This window comes from Delphinapterus leucas, chromosome 17 (genome assembly GCF_059928025.1).
Source record: "Delphinapterus leucas isolate spDelLeu-1000000601 "Yukka" chromosome 17, BTC_Dleu_Yukka2, whole genome shotgun sequence".
NCBI lineage: Eukaryota > Metazoa > Chordata > Mammalia > Artiodactyla > Monodontidae > Delphinapterus > Delphinapterus leucas.
Window position 1 is genome coordinate 72,791,553 of NC_143145.1, and position 23,830 is coordinate 72,815,382.

General features: G+C 38.2%; 1 protein-coding gene across 1 annotated transcript in view; it reads right to left on the minus strand.

The window, feature by feature from the left end:
- The window catches only part of PREX2 (phosphatidylinositol-3,4,5-trisphosphate dependent Rac exchange factor 2), a 268,776-nt gene that overhangs the window by 109,069 nt on the left and 135,877 nt on the right, over positions 1-23,830 (minus strand). The window contains exons 16-23 of the mRNA XM_089898597.1: positions 22,176-22,318; positions 21,921-22,013; positions 20,087-20,235; positions 15,136-15,221; positions 9,935-10,071; positions 7,074-7,191; positions 4,328-4,512; positions 2,131-2,292 (exon numbers count right to left, since the gene is read on the minus strand). Of these exons, the coding sequence (XP_089754723.1) occupies positions 2,131-2,292; positions 4,328-4,512; positions 7,074-7,191; positions 9,935-10,071; positions 15,136-15,221; positions 20,087-20,235; positions 21,921-22,013; positions 22,176-22,318 (1,073 nt within the window). The remainder of the gene's footprint in view (positions 1-2,130; positions 2,293-4,327; positions 4,513-7,073; positions 7,192-9,934; positions 10,072-15,135; positions 15,222-20,086; positions 20,236-21,920; positions 22,014-22,175; positions 22,319-23,830) is intronic.

Below are 23,830 nucleotides of genomic sequence, written 5' to 3' on the forward strand. Positions count from 1 at the left end.
AGATTGTACTTTCACATGAGTGAGAAATAAACTTTCTATCTGGTTTAAGCCTCTGTTGTCTTGGTCCCTCTTAAAGCAGCTGAATCAATACCCTATGTAATATACCCTCATCTTAATGTTTTATTTTTATTTCTATATTTTACCTTTTCTTATGTGTATTTCTTTAAGCTACTTCTACTGCTTTTGCTGTTTGAATGAATGGAGAGAAGAAAATAGGAACAAAATCCAAAACAGGTAGAAAAATGACACACGCAAAAGTGACAAGCTTGACAACCAGAATCTGCCTGAACCCTACCATACTTTATACAGATCCATCTCTGAAGTAGAATGACTCTCTTTTCAAAATGTGTTCAAAAGGGGACTACTAATTTGCATTTTTTTAGAGCTTTTAAATTTAACTTCAAAGCATTGTCACCTCTCATAGAGACAAGAGAAGTAAAAAGAAAATCTTCCGTTCTTCAGCTTCAACGAGACATATCCATGGAATCTTTCCCAAACTTAAAGAGGTCAACAGCAATCATGGAAAGAAGGTGAACAGATGTGACAGTTATGCAGTGATCTTGAATATCATTTTTTCTTCATGTAAATGGACTTATAAAAAATTATGACATCAATACATATTCAACTTAACAAGCCTAACAGTGTAGGAAAGGCTTAAAGAAAAACACAGTGAGCCTGCTTCCCCTTCCCCTACCTGAGGCAACCAAACTGAAATCCCTTGGGTATTCGTTCACACATTTCCCTGTTTTTGTATGGACATATCTGGACACATATTGACTTATCTTTTATTTGCCATACCAAACACAGACAGTTAACTCATATTCATAAACAGTGGGATAAATAATATTTCCTAGTATGACTACCAAAATGTAAGCAACCAGCCTCACTTTGAGGGAAATAATTAGCTAGCCTCCCACTGACACAAACAGAAAAAAAAAAAAAAAAAAGAAAACCTACTATATGTTTTAGAGATCAATTTTTATTTATTCTACCTCTAAAATATATCCTCGAGTTCACCAAATGTTCTCTGTCTCCTCTGTCTTCCCCAGAGTCCAAGCCATGACCGCCACTCACCTGGACTATTGCAATCGCTTCCCACCCCTCTCTACGCCTCACTTCTTGCCCCTTGCAATCCATTCCTACAGAGGAACCGGCATCATCTTTCAAAAACCTAAATTAGATGAAGTCATCCTTCTATCTAAAATTTTCCAACTGCTTCTCATCGATGTAAGAAGAAAATCCAAACACCTTCCGAAGTCCCGAAAGGTACAAAGAGCTTCCACGGCACCTCATATCTGTCCCTGCCAAAGCCTCTGCCCTTATGACTGACTGGTCACTCTTCCCCTGACACCCTGACCTTCTTTTTGCTTTGGGGCCTCTGTGCCAGCTCCTCTGTCTACCTGGACGCTTCTTCCTCCCATTTAAAGGAAGAGTTCTACTTGTCATTCAGACACGAGTTTCCCAGAGAGGCTTTCTCTATAGCCACCCAGCCTAGAGTTCCCACCCTGGCACTTCCCACCGTAGCTTTCCTCATAACTCTCTCCAATATTTGATTTCCCCCTTTGTAGAGATTTATTTACTTCGTTGTTGTCTCCCCCACTCAAGTGGAAGCACCGTGAAAGGAAAGACCTTCTCTCCTTGCTGCCGTATTCCTGGTACCAAGAACACTGCTTCACACACAAAAGGTGCTCAATTAATACGTCAAATGAATGAGGCAATGAATCCATTTAAAACAGCTGATGTTCCATGTACTTTCTGATTGAGGGCTCTGTTCCCTCTGTCAAGAGAACAGGGAAAGAAGAACTATAGTGTAATAATAAAAATCTGATTTCAGAATTAGGTGGCCTGGATTTAAACCCCAACTCTATTCTTTCCAGTAAGTAATTTAATTCTTTAGGTCTCAGTTATTATATTTGGAAAATGTGGAATAATGGCCTAGCTTACAAGTTTGCAAAGATCAAATGAGGCAAAGGATGTAAGGGCATTCAAAAAACTCTAAAATGTTACATAAATGTTATCATTATTTCAATAATGCGGTACATAAATAATACCAAGAATTGAATTAAATTTGACATTAAAATGATAATTTAAATAATAATTACTTGTAAAATACATACATAGAGCTTTTACCTTTTTATAACTGGATATTCTCTGACATATGCGCTCAATTTTTTCATTGCAAACAGCACTGAATTTACTCTGAAGGTCAGTAGGAATCACCTCGTTCAAAGAGTTAAGGCTGGTGCAGTTCTGTACAAAATGATCATCGCTTTTAGCCAGGGCTTCAAGAATCTGTAGACACACATACACACACACACACAAAATAGAACAAGAAAATAAAACCTTCAAAATCAGCCAAACAAAATCTTCACGATTCCACAGCACAGGGTGACTTTCCCCAGTGTGCTTCTTTTAGATGCCCAGGATTTGTATGTTCAATAAACCCTGGCAGTGAAGTGATGGACTTCTGTGTCTGGCATCTCCTGTTTTCCCTTCTGCTGGCTATGAAAGGCTGCCTGAGGGAGGTGAGGGGGCTTCAAAGACTCCCTGCTGGATAAATCAGTACACTCTGATGTGTACACTCTCACATTTTAGTCAGAGTTACTCAGAACATTTTTTTCTCTCAGTTTGGTAGTAGAACAACAAAAACTAAGGAAAACCATACCCTTGCTTGCTACTGAGAGCCTGGTACAGAGAGTGCGTTTAACAAATGTTTGCTGAAGGAATGAATACATGAGACTTTCTCTTGATAAAGTAAAAAGCAATGTTGCTTTCAGTGTCTGAACTCCATCTGATAAAAGTGTTAGATAAAAGCATCCATATGATGTATTCAACTAGTAAATCCTTTTGGCTGTTTTAATCAATTATAAGGCAGCGTGTGTGTGTGTGTGTGTGTGTACACCATGAATCACTGAGAACTTCCCATGAACTTGGAATTAATTATGTTTATTATTTATATGTAGCATTCATGATTGTTCAAAGATCACAAGGATTGATTACACCCTTACCTGACAGTTCTATAATATTGTGTGAGACAACCTACAGATGCTGTGATTATTTGACCTCCTTCACCACCTCCATTTCCCTGTCTTGCAGAATATAGAGTGTGAGCTTTTTGTTTAATCACTAGTCTAGAAATTAGAGCTCACTTTATCATTAGCAGTGTGATCTTGGTTAAATTTCTTAATTTCTTTGATTTTCTTTTCTTCACGTGTAAAATAGAAATCTGTGCAGACTAAGTTGTACAGTTGTCATATATAAAGTAATCCACGTAATCTTGCCAATTTGAAATAGCTAGAAAATGAGATAAAATAATTACAGTAACCTGATCCCAAACTCTTCCATGGATCCTCTTAATAGTATAATGTAGCTGGGAAGGGGTTGCATTTTGAAAATACAGATGCTCTATCAGTAGGTACATATAGTGGTACAATGCCATCAGAATGATGGGATTTTTTTCAAAAGTTAACTTTCAGAATATAAAACAAAAACATAAAATAATTATTTTTGAAATAGTGCGTTTGGATTTTTATATTATTTTTCCGCTAAAATAAAAAAATACATGTTATTAATGCTAGATCTATCTCAACTACACACATTCAAAACAAGAATTGAAATGAAGAAATAAAGGTGGCAAAGCTATACAAAAGCAGATGGAACACTAAAGCTCCAACCTGTGGAGGGTCCAACAGGAGTCTGATCGATTTACCTTGTGGAAGGATCATGAAAAGCAAACACAGGGTTGCCTCTTACTTAGCATATGTTTTATCCATTTGGATGAAGACCCCCTTTCTCCCTTCCTGTTTTGCTGTAGTCTAAGGACTAAGTACAAGATCCTTTGCAACTAAGAATTGTATAAATACCTGAAGATCTATTCATAAACTGATCTCTAAGCTTCGAGCAATTTTATGAAATAAACATGAGACTTGCAGAATTTGAATGCGTTTTACGACTTCAAATATTCTTCACAAGATTATGTACATTTAGGAAAGCACCACCTGTCATGAAAACCATCTGAAATGTATTCATGATACTGAGTTAACAGACGTAGTAAACTTACTAAATGCAAAGACACCTTTGCCAAATCAACTAATGCTCGCCTGGGCAAACGTCCCATCTAACATGACACTGTGCTCCAAGAGATCAATTAAAAAAAAAAAAAAAAGACTGTACATAAACTGAGTAATGGGGGAAAAAAGAAAAAGAACTTCAATGAGTGGACAGCTGAAACATGTACAGCTATTTACATTTTTTGAAGTGGGGGTGAGGGAGGGTTTTAGCTGCTTAACCAAGAACAAAATCCCTTCTTTGCAGGGATCGCTTGTACCTTGGCAGTGAGGCTGAAGAAACCTTTGGGCTCGATCATCTTCTCCACCACATTGCACTTGATCCCAGCGGTGCTGTCATACTCGTACACGACGCCATACTCTAGGTGGACGTTATCCACCGTCAGACTCACGTGCTCCTTCTTCCCGTCGATGATGGCCATGGTGTTGAACTTGTCAATTACCTCTGGAATAAAGATAACTTAAATTCAGCAAATTCAGGAAGGGTTTGTTAATCTCTTCAAATAATTTGAGTCTCTTTGAATAATTTTTAAAGAGTTCTTTAAAGGGTGACTAAATCTGCTGTGCTAAATGAAGCGTCTATTCTTGTTAACATTTTAAAAAATAAGAACATTTAAAAAAATACATGATTGACCGATCCAAATCTTACCACTCTAATATGACTAGTCTTATCTTTGCACACCCATTTTGATCTATGGACCATATGTATGCCTATTTATACCTATATCAACATTAAACGTACAATTTTTTCTTTAAAGCATGCATAACTTAAAGTCAGGGTTCCTAAAACTGCGTCAAACATTGGATGAATATTTTCTCAAAGCAGAAAAAATACAGAAAACCATATTGAAGAAGCAGAAAGGAGATGGAATAATTATTTTTTTAAGCAGGGAGTGCCTGAATTTTCCCAAACAGCATCTTCTGAAGCTGACTCATTGCAAAAATGTGTCATTGTTCACTGTAATAAAATTTCCATCTGGAATGTATTCCTATAGGTTTTTGGCCAACGTTCAGTCAACTAGGGGAAAAAACACCTAAAGTCTCAAGCAAGAAACTGCTGAGGAATCTAACAGTAAATATTAAATAAGCGAAAAGAGAATATTAGCTTACTTAACACAATTAAGCCCTAGAATAGCAGAAACAGTAAATATAAAATAGGCAAAAGCAGGGCTTCCCTGGTGGCGCAGTGGTTAAGAATCGACCTGCCAACGCAGGGGACATGGGTTCGAGCCCTGGTCTGGGAAGATCCCACATGCCACGGAGCAACTAAGCCCACGCGCCGCAACTACTGAGACTGCGCTCTGGAGCCTGTGAGCCACAACTACTGAGCCCACGCGTCACAGCTACTGAAGCCCACGCACCTAGAGCCTGTGCTCTGCAACGAGAAGCCACTGCAATGAGAAGCCCACGTACCGCAAGGAAGAGTAGCCCCTGCTCTCCGCAACTAGAGAAAGCCCGCACGCAGCAACGAAGACCCAACGCAGCCAAAAATAAATAAATAAAATAAATAAATTTATTTTTAAAAATAGGCAAAAGCAGAAAAATGGTTTTCTTTAAAATAATTAAGTCCAAGAATAGCTATAAATCAATTTCCAGAGCATGTCATTAACCCATTCTACCTTTCACCGCGGCACCAATGATGATTAGCAAAAACTAACTATAAATGAGGAATAAAAGCCTCAAGGTAAGGTCCTGAGATTTGTCCTGGTTTGAATAAATAAAAGAGCTGATTTAGCACTACAGCTTTGCTGCTCCAATGAGATTGAAATATTCCTGATGTTGTTCATGATCTGAGAAGCTCCTCCCAAGCGCCCTTCCAGGAATGGAGGGAAAACCGCTTTTCCTAAGTACCCCCATATGATTCAGTGTGCATAGCAAATTCTCCAGCTATGCTGGTTCGGAAGAAACTAGTAGTACAATAAAAATGTCCAGAGACATCCACCAATAGTATAAGTGGAAAGATACCAAGAAAATGTAGGAGAGGATTCAAGGACTTCCATGAAAAAGTTTATACTGATATTTCAAGGTATTTGTTACACGCAAACGTAAACGTAGTTGCCTCAGTCCCTTCACACTTCACACTGAATACAGTGACCTGCAGGTTTCCTTCACTGAGAAAACAGAAATGGTATGAGTCCTTATCAAAAGATCTCTCTCCCCGTCATACTCACATTATTAGTTTGCCTCCTTCATTACTGTAAGAATACAGTAAAAGTTACTTGAATCAAGAAAGTATTTTCAAAACAAGGACCTACTGTATAGCACAGAGAACTATATTCAATATCTTATAATAACCTATAATGGAAAAAGCTCTGAAAAAGAATACATATATACGTATAACAATCACTTTGCTGTACACCTGAAACTTACACAACGTTGTAAATCAACTACATTTCTATTTAAAAGAAAAGGAAAAAAAATGTATTTTCAAAGGAACTATGGACCTTCTAAACTAGGGCTTCTCATATTGTAATGTACATACAGATAAGATCTTGTTAAAATGGAGATTCCCATTCAGCAGATCTGGGGTGGGGCTGAGATTCTGCATCTCTGTCTTACTCAGGTGATGCTGATACTGCTGGTTTGTGAACCACAGTGGAGTGGGAAGGTGCACACAATGCTTAAACTCAAAATAAGGAAACATCATAACTTGGGTTTGAATCCTCATTCCACTGCTTCCTAGCTTGGGCACGCCCACTCACCTATATGGGTCTCTATTTCTTCTCCCATAAAATGAGAATGATGATAATCACACCTTTAATAGATTTTCGTTTTTGATGACTTGATGAGATAATCCACGTAAAACATTTAATAAAGTACCTAAGAAAGTGTCATAGCTATTCTATGTTAGTCACCAGCAATTATGACTTAGGGATTTGACGTGGTATCTATTTGAGATGACTAAGAAGTGACTTGAACATATAAGGTTTTCAATAACTGGGATGTGGCAATGGCACAATGACAAAGAATACTATAGGGCAATGAGGAGAAAAAGGAGGAACCCACCTTCTACTTTACAGTCAAAAGCATCCCCTGCTTCATCTCCTGGGGGTTTGGAGTTAGACTTCTGAAGGTCTTCCTGAGCGCTCTCAATGCTGTTATAAACCCACTGAATGGAATCTTGCTGGAAATGAGGGGGAGAAAGAAACCTCAGAGGTATTAGTGCTTCCTGAAATGCATATCCATTTCATAAACCTGCTTCAAAAGGAGAGTTGACAATCTTACTTATTCTTTTAGTTTAAATACAATAAAATACAATAACATTTGAAAGAGAAGGAAAATCAATGTCAGAAACTAATAGAAAGTCGGTGGCATTATTTTTCAACAGGGACTTCCCTGGTGGGGCAGTGGTTAAGAATCCGCCTGCCAATGCAGGGGACATGGGTTTGAGCCCTGGTCCAGGAAGATCCCACATGCCATGGAGAAATTAAGCCCATGAGCCACAACTATGGAGCCTACGCTCTAGAGCCCACAAGCCACAACTACTGAAGCCTGCGCGCCTAGAGCCCATGCTCCGCAACAAGAGAAGCCACCGTAATGAGAAGTCTGCGCACCACACCAAAGAGTAGCCCCCACTCGCCACAACTAGAGAAAGCCTGCATGCAGCAATGAAGACCCAACACAGCCAAAAATAAATAAATTAAAATAAATAAATTAAAAAAAAGATTAATAAGTCAGTGAGAATCTGATAGGATGATAAAGCTAAAAAAATATATTTTCAACAAACTGACAAACTTTCTAAGCTTGAGATTTTTTCTTCCAAAGATAGATAGGCTTTTAAATAAGATGTATTTCCCAAATGTTTACATAAATGTTAGATGGGTACTTTTCTGAAGAAGCAATGGTCTATAATTGTACAAATGATTTAAATGCTCTCCTAACAGTCACATATGTTTCAACACATTTAATGGTTTTTGTGAATCAAACCAATAAGAAAATTGGAAGAACATCTTTCATCTCATGGGGTTCCCAATTGATATAACTATCTTTTAATCCTTCCACGTCATAAATCATCCTACATTTTCATTGAAGTAGCAGTTCCTGTCTTATTTAGATAAATGAGAGATGAAATGGCTACCAAGTAATGCTTTCAGTGTTGCATTACTACTTTAATGTTTGTACTTTTCCTAGGTAAGATGATAAGCTGAGTTACATGACTGAAGTGTGCTATGATTGGTACTATCCATTTTTCTCTTGTATTAACTTCACAATTGTGTTTGATTATTATATTGCTATCCATCATTAAAATGCTAGTTAACATTTAATCATTCAAGTACACCTTGGTGACCTGTTGTGGCCTCCAAGTAACCACTTCCCCCAGAGTCCACACCTTTGTGTAGCTCCTTCTTACACTCATCCTGGGCTTGGTCACGTGATCTGACTCTTCAAAGGGAGAGCAGTAGCAAGCATGATGTAAAGAGTTGACTGCCTGTAATATTCCCTCTTGAAACCCAGATACCATGTAGAAAGGAGAATTCTGCTAAGGAATGGAAAGGAAGGCCAGGTGGAGGGGCTCTGGAGTGAGAGGACATCAGGAGGGGAACCCCAGCACTAGTCAGTTCCCAGCAGAACAAAGCCACATCAGGACGAAGCCCTCACAGGAACCAACACCCAGTCAACCCGGAGAACCAAGAGAAACAATTAATCATTGTTGTTCTAAGTCACTACGTTTCGGGACAGTCTGTTTTGTGGCAATGGATACCCAATAGAGCATGTTAGTCACTTAGTGCCTTTTTCTGTCCGTTTATTGCTTTTCTTAATTATTTCACTGATCAACACCTCTCCAACAAGGAAGACAGGGGAAATGAAAAGAAATGAAACTCAAATCAATTTGGCTACCTTTTAAAATTTTGATAGAAGGGGAAAATTTTGATCATTTAAGTAGTATCTTTTTAAAACTTCATTTACTAATACAGTTCAATAAATATTTATTAAACTACTGTCAACCCAAATAACCTACGCTTCTACGTGTGAATTCCAATCTGCTGTGCTCTTTTGACCTTACTAGTAAGCAAAATTCATCAGCTATTTTCTTGTGGGCTCAGTATTTTGCAGGATGTCAGTCCTGGCCTAGGAGAAAATAGCCACTCATCTTTCTGTTTTGGACACAAAGTCGTATACTCAAATCTAGAAAAGAGTACTTCACCTAGCATGACAGAAAAAAATAGAAAGCCTGTCCTTTAAAATTCCTTTTGCACTCAGTTAATTAATTTGAGAGAATTTTCTCTTATAATCCAACACTCCCTTGTATCTCATGAGATAATAAGCTTTACTTATCAATTAGGATTCTAATTTTATTTTTGTACAGCACTTAAACTTTGGATCAGAGGACACTGCTTAAGATTTTAAGTAATGGCAAGCACATATTGGTATTTTCTTTTAAAAGCTAAATCCAGCTACCTAAATAAAAATATATCCAACAGTCAATCACAGACCCTATAAAACCCACAATTTTTTCTTTTTCACAGAAGTTTTATAATAAACAGTGTAAGCATTAATAACTCATATATACAGATGGAGGTACAGCTGACCATTATAGATTCTAAGGCAATCACAAGAGTCAAGACCTTTGGATTTCAATTTGATAAACAGTTAGCTATTTGAAAACTCATCACAATGAAAATGAAAATAGCCCAGAGCACTTTTTAAACTGGTGACAATACTGTAGCAGCAAAATGTGGCCATTTAAGCAGAATCGATTATAACTAATTATGCAGATAAAACAAGCATTATGCGATTGAAAGTTCTGCACTTAACTGTGAACTTGTCAGTGGAAACCACAGACAGTCCTGGCACTATCCCATGTTGTCCCCGGGGCCTTCTGTGCAAGTTTGTGATCACAGCTACACCAGCCAAGGGTAGTTTACCTTCGTTGGTCTCCTGTACTTCCTGCAGGCCGTGACATGGGCAATAACACTAGCGTGTGTCTCTTTGCTGACATTGATCCCATTTACTTTGATGATACACTGTCCAGGGTGAAGACCAGCGGCTGCGGCCACAGTTCCTTTAAATACAAATGAGAAAACTGCCAAAAACTAATTTTAGGAATATGATTCATTTTTATCCCATATACCGTAAGGAAAGCAATTTTAAAATATGATAAACATCTAGCTAGCATGTTCTTGATGAATCTGGCTCTAACGGCAATGCCCTCTCAAAAATTCCCTGCTTGGGCTTCCCTGGTGGCGCAGTGGTTGAGAGTCCGCCTGCCGATGCAGGGGACACGGGTTCGTGCCCCGGTCCGGGAAGATCCCACATGCCGTGGAGCGGCTGGGCCCGTGAGCCATGGCCGCTGAGCCTGCGTGTCTGGAGCCTGTGCTCCACAACGGGAGAGGCCACAACACTGAGGGGCCCGCGTACCGCAAAAAAAAAATTCCCTGCTTTTTAACTGGCCATTCAAACTGTGTTGAACAAATATCTTCCCACCCCCTGAAGAATTAGTTTGAAGAGATGCTGTGAAGAAACCTTTATAATGCTAATCAGTTATTTTCCCTTTCAAATGTCTAATCGATCTAATTTTCTAAATATGCATATATAATGGCACAATGAGAAAGCCAGAAATACAGGCCTTTTTACACTTCCTTTAGTCTACAAAATCTCTAAATATTTAAACAGTATTCACTTTCATTTTTTAAAATGCCAACAATTAAAAGAAATTCTTAAGGAAAAAAGTCAATTAGCAAATAGGAGTGGACTGGATTTGCTAAGAAAAACAAGACTTCAGGATATGTACAAAGGGTCAGGAACCAGACAATTTGTGGAGAATAAAATTAATCAGAAAACATCAACTGTCCATCATTTATTTGCAGAGATATAGTGGCATATCCTAACAGGTGAGCTAAGATTTTCAGAACCTTCCAATCATTACTATTTGATATTCTGAGCAAATCAACATTTACAAAGCACCATTGCTAAATACAATGTACATAATTAACATCAATGATTATAAAACTTATCATAAGTATGTTAGAAGAGCTTTCCTTTGTAAGCAATTTCTCCCATGAAGGAATTATTAAACATCTTAAAGAACATAATTTATATTCAAGAAGACAGTATACATTTCTTCTCACTAAAATTCACTCCCAGAAATATTAAGTGGTTTTCCTGGATTGACCTGAGTCTTGAGGGAGGGAGAATCGCAGCAGAAAGAACAGCCTAGAATCTAAAAAAAAGGGTACAAATGAACTTATCTACAGAACAGAAACAGAGTGACAGATGTAGAAAACAAACTTATGGTTCCCAGGGGGTGGTGGCAAGGAGGGACACCCTGGGAGACTGGGAATGACATATACATACTACAATATATGAACTAGATAGCTAATAAGGGCAGGGGACTCTATAGCCCAGGGAACTGTACTCAAGTCTTCTGTAATGGCCTATATGTGAAAAGAATCTAAAACACAGTGGATGTATGTATATATATAAGTGATTCACTGTGCTGTACACCTGAAGCTAACACAACACTGTAAATCAACTCTACTCCAATAAAATTTTTTTAAAAAGAAGAAGAAGAAAAAGAGCCTGAAAAAAGGCACTGAGTCAAGAATAACCTGGACGTTTGGGACCACAGGAGCAGTCAGTGTGAGCTTAGAATGAAAGTGGGTGAGAGAGACTGGAGAGCAAAGCAGAGGCAGGTTGTGAAGTCTCTGTGCGCTTTGCGTGAAGTCCTGAGTGTGAACCTTACTATACACGCAAGAGGAAAAACATTTAAGAATTTTAAGCAGAGAAGTGACGTGATCGCTCCCAACCCCCGCCTACACAGAGGATGGATCATCGGAGTTTAAGTCAAAAATCAAAATCACAGCAAGCATCCACTGCAACTTCCCAGGATGGAATTAACGTAGCTTTAATTATAAAGGGGAGAACGAGATCAAGTTTCTGATGTTTGATGATGGTGTTGACGGAAAGGCTCTAGTCTGCACTCAGGATCACTCCTGTGCCTTCGGACTCAGTGGCTGAGTAGACAGAGTTATTTAAATAAAGAGAGAATACAGAAGGTAAAGCAGCTTCAGAGAATAGATAAAAAGTTCAGCTGGGGATAATACTGGGTTTCTTAAGGTGCCAAAGGTGCATTTAGGTGGAGATGTTTAATAAACAATTAGATCTAGGCTATAGGACTCATGAGATCTGGGCGGGAGAAAGAGATTTAGAAATCCCCAGCGAAGAGGGTCAATATGATTGTTTATGGAGAACAAGAAGGCAAAGAAGAGAAGAGAGTGCCAACAGTTCAGGGGTCAATAGATGAAGAGCTGGCAGAGGAGGGGTAGGAGAAAAATCTGAAAAGTACCATCTCAGAAATCAAGATAATGAACGTTTTAGGCCAACGGGAGCAGTCAGTTTAAACAAATGCAACAGAATATTCAATTAAGACAAGAACTCTCAATGTCCATTGTAATTTCCAGTTAAGTCCATGATTACTCTTATAAGACATGGGTTACTCTTGGAGACATGGGTAGGGGGTGGGAGGAGATGTCTATAGCCCTGGGCTAAAATTCAAATAGGAAGTGAGGAAGGGCCAGCCAAAATAAAGACCAGCATTTCAGGAAGTTTGGCACGACAAAAATAAGTTCTGAGAGCATTACTCTAGAGCGAAGGGTCTCAATCTTTGACATGCATACAGATCACCTGAGGATCTTGTTAAAATACAGATTCTGATTCAGTAAGTCTTAGATGGGGCCTGAGATTCTGCATTTCTAACCAGCTCCCAGGTGATGCCAACGTTGTAGGTCTGTGGACCACACTCTGTGTAGCAAGGATCTAGAGAGGAAAATACGGGAAGAGGGAAGGTTTTGTATTTGCTGTTCAGTTTAAGACAGTTTTGTTTCTTTGTTTATTTCAATGAGAAACAACTGAGCATGTTTATAGCCTCTACTATAGTAATCCAGTGAAGAGAAACATTGAAAATTCTGGAATCGGAATATCTGACAGTGTAATACCCCAGAGGAGGTATCTGAAGGGGTGGGCTCCAGAATATCTGTAGGGATATTAACCTTGAACTCCAGAGAGGAAAATGGAAGACCTCTTCCTCTAGACTAGGAGAAAAATTGGTGATGGTAAAACAGCCAACAACGTGTGCAAAAAAAAGGTGTGGGACTTGGAGGCCTTCATACCTGGGAGCCTGAATATGTCTGTGAGGTGAAAAAGGAAGTCATCATGGGGGACAGGAGGCAATAATGAACAGAAAAAGAGACAGCTGATCAGACACATAAAAAGACTACTGAGTAGTGACAGGGGCTCAGTAAAAGATAAGACAGTGAATTGGGATGATACTAATTCCATATCCATGATAGATTTTTCCTAGCTGCTCAGGAGAAAAAGCGAAGAATGTAGTTAGGTTTATCCAAAGCTGAAATAAGGTGGCCTGGATGCACTTGAGGGATAAGCACAAGAGGACCCTGGATGCACCTGAGAGACAGGGATGAGAGGACCCTAACAATGCTGAGAAGAGTGATGGAAGTGCCCCACCACGGGGATAAAGCTGGCTAAGGAAGGAAGTGGCACTTTGAGGGATATAATTAACCAGGAGAAAAGGAGAAGGATCCCGAGACTGGAGGTCCCAGCGGAATTCTGTTTACCATTTTTTATTGAAGAAGCAACCAAATTTCAAAGCAACCAGATAAGAGACCCAAAAAAAGAGACTGTAGTCAGAAAATGGCATATTAGAATTGTAGATTCCACAGGTGAAAGTCCCATTATTGATATGCTCTAGTGTGTGACCATGGGAAAGGGCTGAAGAAGAAAAATGGGAAAGAAGTTTCTTTTTCTTACGGCAAAATTACAGTGCAAAAGGAAACCACAGACTGATACCATATTTAATACACACTCGAAAGGAAAAGCACATGAGTCTTTCTTTTACTCTTCAGGAGCAAAAAGCATAGTAACCAGAATTGGCCCTACCCTATGATTAAGTTCCCAAAATACAACCCTGCTCTTTAAAAGATACTGTAATAGGGAAACAGACACAGTTTGATTCACTTAGGTTTTCGGTTATTTCATAGTATCAATAATGTGATTGGCTCCTTTTTGGTTTAGTGAAAATGAAGGAGATATTTGATGTATCAAATATCCCATTTCGGTATGCAATGAATCCCATTTCAGTTTTATAATTTTAATGAGTTACTGGACACATTTTAAATGTCTATTAATCTATGTGTTTTAAAATTCTGAGTGAAAAGACAAGTTTTGAAATAAGATTAATTTTTATCATACATACACTAATGAAAGCAATTTCATAATCTAATAGGGGTCTAGCTAGTATATTCTTGATAAATGTGATTCTGATAGCAATGTCCTCTCAGATTTTTCCAGTCTAATATTGGAGTGATCATGTTAAGATGCTCTGCAGTTCACATATCTTAGTAATGAAAAGCATGTACGTCTCTTGTTAAGATAAACACATGGCTTCGTATGCTTAGTGATCCTTCTTGCTACAGCAGCAATTTATTTACTACGGTCAGCAATGTGGGATCTAACAGTTATTCCCTTAAATCACATTACTGTTAGCATAAAATTTAAAAGTACATATGTTAACAAGAGATATCAAAGGCTGATTTGCCTATCAAACAAAAAGAGAATAAAATATAAACATAAGTTTTGGGTCACATAAATTATTTAATTTAAAATGCATTTTATGCTTTATAAAATGCATGGCTTATGAGAATAAAGTAATCGTATAGCAAAAGACGTTATATAAAGGAAACAGATCATTCTTAAGCCCAAACACTCACATCTCTGAATTGCCGACAAAAATATAATAATTTGCCGTCAGAGAAAAATACAAAACCTTAAAGTCATTATATCCTTTGATTAAACTAAAGCATGCAGAAAAGTGAGACTGGGAAGCATCATTCTCTTATGAATTTTTAACAATGATAAATATGTCTTACAATTTGAAGAGCTTTTTTGAAAATACTGCTTTAGAAATATACTATCATTGAGCTAATACAGTAGAAATACCAGTGAGAAAATCCACAGCGACATGATTATGCACTTTTAAACATACTGTTTTTCAGCAGGGAGTATCCACACCTGCTGGCAAGCTGGTTATCACACGGGATGGATTTCTCACCTCTTCCCACCGCATGCACCACCGAAGGGCCGTATCCTCGGATCTGGAAGCCAAGTCCCTCCGCTGAATCTGGGATTTTCACTGTCCTAAAGCCAATCAAAAATAAGGTAAGATGATTTTAAAACACCACAGTTGGTTGAAACAATAGTTGTCCACACCTTTATTCAGTCCTTCAGTAAATGCGTATCATAGTCTCCCGTGTGAAAGACACTGGCCTGGACAAGCATGGAGGGTGCCCTTCCAGGGGCCCAGAGCAGGCACGTCACCCTGAGTTCCTCCATGGAACACAGTCGTTGTGTAGAATATCCTGAACAAAGGCTCTGGGGTCAGACAAACCTCGCTTTGAATCTTGATTTAGTCACTTCATAGTTGGATAACTTGGAAGAACTCCTCAACTGAGCCAGTTTCCACGGAAAGATGATGATGTTAACATTACTTTGCAGGGTGTCAGTGGAGACGAAAAGAGAAAGCTCTGGTAAACTGCCCCGCTGTGAACTATGTAAATACTTAGTAAAATGGACGCTTCTCTCCTTAGTTTACTCTGACAAAGAAGGCATCAGTGCGCTGCAAAATCTCATCGTTAAAATTAATATAAAAGAAACACAGGGTTCACACGTTTCTACCTGTTGGGAACTTCAGCAAAGAGCGACAACAAAGAGCTGGTTTTAAAGAACAGATCTGTCAAACACAACATCAAAAGAATTTAACAAATATGATTAACTTTTGTGTTTATTCAGTGGAATTTTAAAAGGATAACACACCAAAAGGTAAACCAGAATAAGAAAAGCTGTATTTTTTGTTTTTTGGTTTTTTTTGCGGTACGCGGGCCTCTCACTGTTGCGGCCTCTCCCGCTGTGGAGCACAGGCTCCGGACGCGCAGGCCCAGCGGCCACGGCTCACGGGCCCAGCCACTCCGCGGCACGCAGGATCCTCCCGGACTGGGGCACGAACCCGCGTCCCCTGCATCGGCAGGTGGACTCTCAACCACTGCGCCACCAGGGAAGCCCGAAAAGCTGTATTTTTAATGAATCCACATGGAAAAGAAGATGAAGAGATGGAGACCTTGAGTCAGCCATCATGGCAAACCAGGGACGGATCTCCCACTGGTAGTAATCAACGAACTACTCCACGGAAGGAAGGCAGATATCAGAAAGCAACCATGAAAAGCAGAGAACATGAGACAAGACAGAACATCATAACAATAAAAATGAGTTTAAATAAACTGCCAGGGAGAGCAAAGACAAATGAATACAACCCAGTACATTTCGACGGATAGCCCCTGACGCCCCAGAAACAAGTGTTTTCCAAAAGACGATGAATTAATCATGAACTAAAAGTTGGCAGCACTTCAAGGGCACATTAGACAGAATCAGAAGTTAGGTACAACAGCACTTATGTGCAGTCTATGAAAGAGCAACACCGCATCTAGAAAACTCGAGAAAGCCATACACGGCCCTTAGGGCTGAACGCAGGGGCTGGCCCCGCAATTTAAAATATAACTCCGGGGCTTCCCTGGTGGCGCAGTGGTTGCGAGTCCGCCTGCCGATGCAGGGGACAGAGGTTCGTGCCCCAGTCCAGGAAGATCCCACGTGCCACGGAGCGGCTGGGCCCGTGAGCCATGGCCGCTGAGCCTGCGCGTCCGGAGCCTGTGCTCTGCAACGGGAGAGGCCACAACAGTGAGAGGCCCACGTACCGCAAAAAATAAATAAATAAATAAATAAATAAAATAAAATATAACCCCAGCAGGCATTCAGGCATCCGTGATAGAAATGCAAACTGTCTGTTCTAGGGAAGCCTGAAAATGTTATTATAAATTAGATTACACACTACGAAGTGATCTGTATATTGGCGGCACAGAATTTACGGAACTAATTCATCCTGTATCCTTAATTAAACACTTTGATGGATAAGGCTGTATCTGCTTTCTTTGAACATCACCTTGACACTACTGTGTGTCAAAGGTACACTGGAAGATGGAAGACAGAACTGACTAAGGAAAAGAAAAGGGAATAAATACATCTTCTGAGCATGAAATCAAAAACAGAGGTAGCTCATGCTTCCTATGCTACGAATGACAGTTCACTTTTGCTGAAATAACTTGGAGCTTTCTGGCCATGGTGAATTATTGTTGCTTTTGGGCTGCGAAAAATTCACAGTGAACTCTCAAAACTCTTTCTGAGAAAGGTCTTCTATCTTCTATTGCTAAGCAAGGCTGATCTTACTCTAATCTTCAAGAAGATGATGATATTTTTTCTTAACAAAATTTATACAGAGCACCGTGAGATGCATTTTGTTCATAATACTGGGCTCTCTTCATAAAACGACCTTTGGAAAACATGTTCCCCTGCTGGGACCACTATACGATTAAAAGAAGAATTAAATTTATACAAGAGGAATGCACTTAGGAAAATAAGTGCACTAAATTATCTGCTACAAAGCCTTCTGAAACATTCCTTGATGGTATCAAATGTAAAATACAGCTAGGTTCAAAAGAAAAATTCTGTTGTATTTACCCGTCGTATTTTGCCTTTTTCCCCCCAAACAGGATACTACATAAATTATAAGTAGCTATTATAAGAAAATATGAGAATGGTTTATAGGAATCATATGTTAGAATAAGGACATATGAAAGGAAAGGTTATAATACTTCAGACAAATTAAAAATAAAAAGGAAAAAATTGAGTACTCCATCCTCAAAACAGTTTTGAAATAAAATGTAAAATGTGCTCTTGATGTAATAAAGAAGCAGTTTAAAAAAATAAAATGAGAGAATAGATAAGCGTCACAGATAACATCACTGGAATACATACTATGTGTGGAACACCTGAATATGTTATTCTTTTTTTTTTTCTTGTTTAATGCTACCTTTCATAATGTACCCAGCACCTCATAGGTGCCCAATACATTTTACTTATTTATTTATTTATTTTAACATCTTTATTGGAGTATAATTGCTTTACAATGGTGTGTCAGTTTCTGCTGTATAACAAAGTGAATCAGCTATACATATACATATATCCCCATATCTCCTCCCTCTTTCATCTCCCTCCCACCCTCCCTATCCCACCCCTCTAGGTGGACACAAAGAACCGAGCTGATCTCCCTGTGCTGTGTGGCTGCTTCCCACTAGCTATCTATTTTACATTTGGTAGTGTATATGTGTCCATGCCACTCTCTCACTTCGTCCCACCAAACCTAGATTTGTTTAATATTCTTAGCACCTCTGTGACATAGGCACTCTTATTATCCCCATATTTTATGGATGAGTTTGTTGAAGCAACACAATTAGCAAGCAAATGGTGAAAGAGAGGCTTGAACCTGGACGGGAGATATCGGGTTTCAGATACTGTGCAGCAAACATGGACGGAAGAGAGTCAAAAGACCCAGGTTCCAACCCTGCTCATCTAGCAATTAATTCTAGGACTGAGGATCTGCCCCTTTCTATTCAGTATTGAAGCTGATGACTTCAAAGTCCTCTAAATTGAAATGTCTATGATCAGTGAAAAGTATTTGCCGGGTTAAATCAGGGGGCAAGGGGCCATGGAGAGGGCCTTTAGTTTACTAATGATTGCTTTGGAATACTACTGCCTCAGTCCTTTCCAGTCTGTCCTTTTCCTTTTAAATGCCCTCAAATTGTCCAGAGGTTGGCAACTAGATAGCCTCATCCTAGATAGGGTTGGAGAAAGGGTGACTAATAGATCATAATTAGGTTTAGAGAGAAGACACTGTCATGGTTATTTGCTGCCCTGTATCTCAAAGTCTTCCTAAATTACTAACTTTAATGAGTCACTCTCACTCCTTCAGACCCCTTGGTAAGCTGTGGGTAGAAGCTAAAGCCTCTACCTTGACGACACTGCAGAATCTAGCCCATTACACTGCACTTTAACTCTTAAGATAAATGATGGACCCAGCTATTGCTGAAAATATATACTAAGGTAGGGAAGAATACTATACCATATATACTTAGAATATTTTTATAAGTAGTTAAAATAAACCCTTTTGTTTCTGAAGTGGTAACCTTCATTTATCTTCAAATTAATGAAGTTGCTTATTACTATTAAAATAATATACTTCAATTTTAAAGAGTAATATTGATATAATCGTAGTACATTAAGACATTATGCTAAGCACTTTATATATATTCTCTCAATTAATAAATTAGTTAAACAAATCATGGAAATCTAATACAGGAACACGAGACCATCAATGATTTGCAGACAAAAAGCTAATGTTTTCCAAGTATATCCATAATATCTTGTTAATTTTTTTCAGCCCCCCCAGATCATTAATCACGTTCCCATTTTATAAATACTTGATTGTATGTACGTGTGTCAATACTTAGAAAAATCAACTAGCACTGAATCTCAAAAAAATAACAATGGTCATTTATGGATATGATTATAAAAAAATGTCTTCCTTTAGAAAAACCTGTACTCACTAACTTTTCTATAATAAACATAAGTTTTTTTTCTAATCATAGGTAGGTAGACATATTTTTTTAAAATAATGGACATATTACTAAGTACATGAAAGCATGGAAGTGTCTGTCACCCAGGTTTGATCCCACCTCCTATGAACATTTAATCATAAATGGTATCATAGTCCCTGAAATTCTTAGAGCTGAACATGGCGGAATAAAGTTTTCACTGCCAAGTGTCCTACTAGTTTTCTTCACTCATAATCAAACTCAACCCAACCCAGACCAGAAAAATTGGGGCATCAAAAGGAAAATATTATTCTGTTGAAACTACCTGATTTAAGTAGCAAGCATTTAACCATCATAAGCAACGTATTTTTTCCCATTATCTACAGACCAGTATCAGTGATGTTGGTGACGTTTAAATGTGCCAAGCAGTGAGATGCTTAATTCCAGATGTTCACTCTTAACTTTTCTATTTTATTCACCTATGTCTAATTTTTTTAAAAACCGCACGTAAATTATACAACTTACTCTCTTGGCTTTGTGCTCACAAGAACTCTTAGAGGTTTTCTGCTATTTAAGCATGATTTCAGGAAGCAATCCACTTCATTGAAAGGTCTCATAAAAACCAGGTCACCATTAATAGCAAAAATCTTTTTCCCAACTTCCATGCCAGCCATCTAGGAGAGAAACAGCAAAAAAAAAAAAAAAAAAAAATCAAATTTTATTTTAATAAGGAACCTATTTTTTCACAGAATTAGAATCTGAAAGGGTCTAGAACTTAGAGATTTTGACATTTTAACACATCTGCAATGTTTTCATACAATGTCGCAATACAGAACTGTGGAAGAGATAACACAGTTATTCTCTTTGACCTACTTTTAAATTTGATCACCCATCTCTACTGAAATTCTCCTCCCTCCTTCCCTCCAGGACTTAACACTGTACTTCTCCTGTAACCCTTTTTTCTGTTGTATTTTATAGTTCTTATTTCATCCTTTTAACTACAGTCAAACCCCAGGTTAAGTTTTTGCCTGTGTTTTCCATCTATATCCAAATAACTGAGAGAGTTTCAACCTCTATATAGACATGGATAACAACCAAATATACATCTCTAGCCTGACATAGCATAGGGGACCACAGGGCAGGAGAGAGAAATGGCCTGGAACCAAGGAAGAGCTCCAACAGGCACAGATCACAAGATGCTGGAAAGATGACAAGGAAGACATTATCTCTCCACGCCAACCAGGCCAATCTTCTTAACCAACCCTACTGCCTGTAAACTATATACTGTTTTGGTTACCAGCCAAATGACGAAAACCCGGGAGAGGGCATTTTATTGGTGGCAGAGTCAGATGAAGCTGGGCTCCAAGAACACCCTCTGAAAATGACTGGGGAAAACATTTCCTCATCATAGAAAATAATAAAAACAGTCATTTGTTGGCCAGGCCCACCAACAGAGTATGGGCTGAGCAGAGTTATTTTGTTTGAAATTAATATGCTGTACATAGAGCTTTGTCTTGCACGAGGTTGGTAAAAGACAGAAACCTTGGGCGCCAGCAAATAGGGTAAGTGACAGTTCGCTACTAACTTTAAACAGGCTCAAAGTTAAAAGCCATGCTTCATTCATTTTCTCATTCTTTATTAAAAATTTATAAATTGAGACATTTGCTTGAGGATTAAGCATTTTATAAGCCAGGAAGAGGTAGGAATACTTTTGACCTGACATACTTGGGATATAACATTAGAAGGTACGTTCCATGAGGGCAGAGAACTTTGTTTTGTTCACTGTTGTATTACCAGAGCCTAGAACACTGCTAATCACATAACAGGCACTAAATAAATATTTCTGAATGAATGAATGATCAGGAGATTCCTTTGTTTAAAAGTCTGGTAAGGTGAGAGTACATTAATCAATTTATCGGCATTAACCCAATAAGAAAATAAACGAAAGCATGTGCTTTACTCATGGAAATTGTACTTAAATAAGACAATCAAAAGTGATAGGAAAATAGCAGATACAGCCCTAGATTTAATGGAAGAATCATGTGACATACACAATACGGTCCCACCCTATGCAGTCTCCACAGGGCTGCAGGCTAGAATCAGACATGGAATAAGCCACCTGGACTCCTAGGAGGTCGACAGTTCAAGCTGTAGATCTCTACAATACCTCCTCCCACTAGCCTTAAGTACCCAGACAACCTCTGTCACAAACCCAACAGTATTTAAAAGAACCTCAGAATAAGATTATTCAGAAACATTATTTTCCATCAAGATACTTAAAGGCTGATTTCACTTTGTGTAAGACTTTTATGTTTGTATGTTACGGACAAAGTTAAATAAAAATGCTAATTTACATTACCTCAGCATTAGACCCCTTTTCTACCAACTTTATTATTGGAACTTTATTTTTGTCTTCTAACCCAAAACCATAGCTGCCTTCATTGGATTTAATCTGAAATGCAAAATATTAACACTATTAATAAAACAACTACGAAAAAACTTACAAATCAAACAGAATAAAATAATACATTGCATCACTGTCAAACATGTTTATGGAATCTCCTGTTAATGTCTAATCAAGAAGAAAACCTGCATAGCACAGTAACAAACTTACCAACAATGATTTGGCTATAACATTTTCTACAACTTTTAAATCATGTTTCATCAGTCGATGTTTCATATTCGATCCTTCCACTTCCTCATCAGCAAAAAAGCGGAAAAGTAAGGGTTCGTCTTTGAACTCACTTTTTTCAAGGACTATGGAAACAGAGAGAGATTCAAACTGTTTCAATTACCCCCAAACTGACCTCAGTTTCCATACTGACAGACCCTTCAGACCCCTAAATTAATACCCTGTCCCATTACCTAGAACAAGTTACATTCACAAATATCCCAATAACCCTTTTTTATTTCTTTCTATAATTTCAAGCCAATGTTTCCTTTAGATTACTATTACCTAAATAATTTTGAATTTTTAAAATAAGTAATATTTTTTTCATTGTTAACTTTTGTTTCTTAACCAAGTCTGCCACCTTTCCGGATTAAAACCCAACTTTAAGTCAAAGATTATATTGAATCAAAAAATGTATACAGTTCAAAACATAGAAACCTACAGTGTTTCAAATTTGTAGTAAACATTTTAAGTAAAAACACAAAAACATTTCTGTTTTTAATATCCTGCACAATTATGGGAAAATTCAAATGGGTTAACTGTTGCCCTTACGTGTGTGAGCAATTCCCACTGTGGTTGCTTTTATTCCAACCCTTCAAACCAGAAAGATGTCTTCTGGGTGAAAAGTGATTTTAGTTCCCACTAATTCCTAGTTCTTTTCTGTAAAAACATTATTCTCAAATAACCTTATTTCTGCAAAGGTCAGTTGCTTCCCTTTTATCTGAACATTAATATTTCCCCCCAAAGTCCCTAAGCTTCCTGGCACGCTCTCATGATATAAGGTATATGTTTTGTTAGCCTTTTTAAAAATAAAGCTAAATACTAATAGAAAGCATTTGTACTCAGTGAGGACCTGACAACTGTCAAAGTGTCTTAAAAGAGAAATCTTCTCTATTTCTCCTTATCTACCCTTATACCCTAAAGCTTACTTGTTGAGACAGGTTGAATCACTGAGTCAGGGATCTAAGATCTGCAGTCCCAGGGCACAGAAGAATTTTAGGCTTTATCATAAGACAGACCGGGAGCTCAAATTCCAGGTCTGGGACTGATTCTGAGTGAAACACTAGGAAAGTTACTTAAACTCCTTGAACTTCAGTTTCCTCACCCGTAAAATGCAGGCAGTAAAACCTTCTTCATAATGTTGGACAAAACTAAAATGAGGTAATAAGTGTAAATAACTTGGCTTATAGTAGGCAACCAAAAATGACAGCTTTTGATTTCATTATTTTAACGGAGGTCCAAATAACAATTGTTGACTAGTTGTATGTACGAACTGACCTTTGAATGAAGGACTGGTTGGCAACGTGAGTTAACAAATGAAACTACCAACCACAAATTAAAAGGTAACACAAGTTGTACGTGACAAGAGAAATGAGGATATAATTGAGATCGAGTTAGGTCTTGCCTACATGACCTAAGCAGTTTCCCAAAACTCACATGGTGTTTCTGCTACTACTGTTTTCCTCCACCAAATAGTCAGTCTAAAGGCAGGGAGAGAGAACATCAGTAAGGCCAGGAATGAGCGGAACTAGCTGTGCTTTACCGACAGAGACTTTCGTAGGGAAAACCTTTATTGTAACTCAATATTAAAAAAAAAA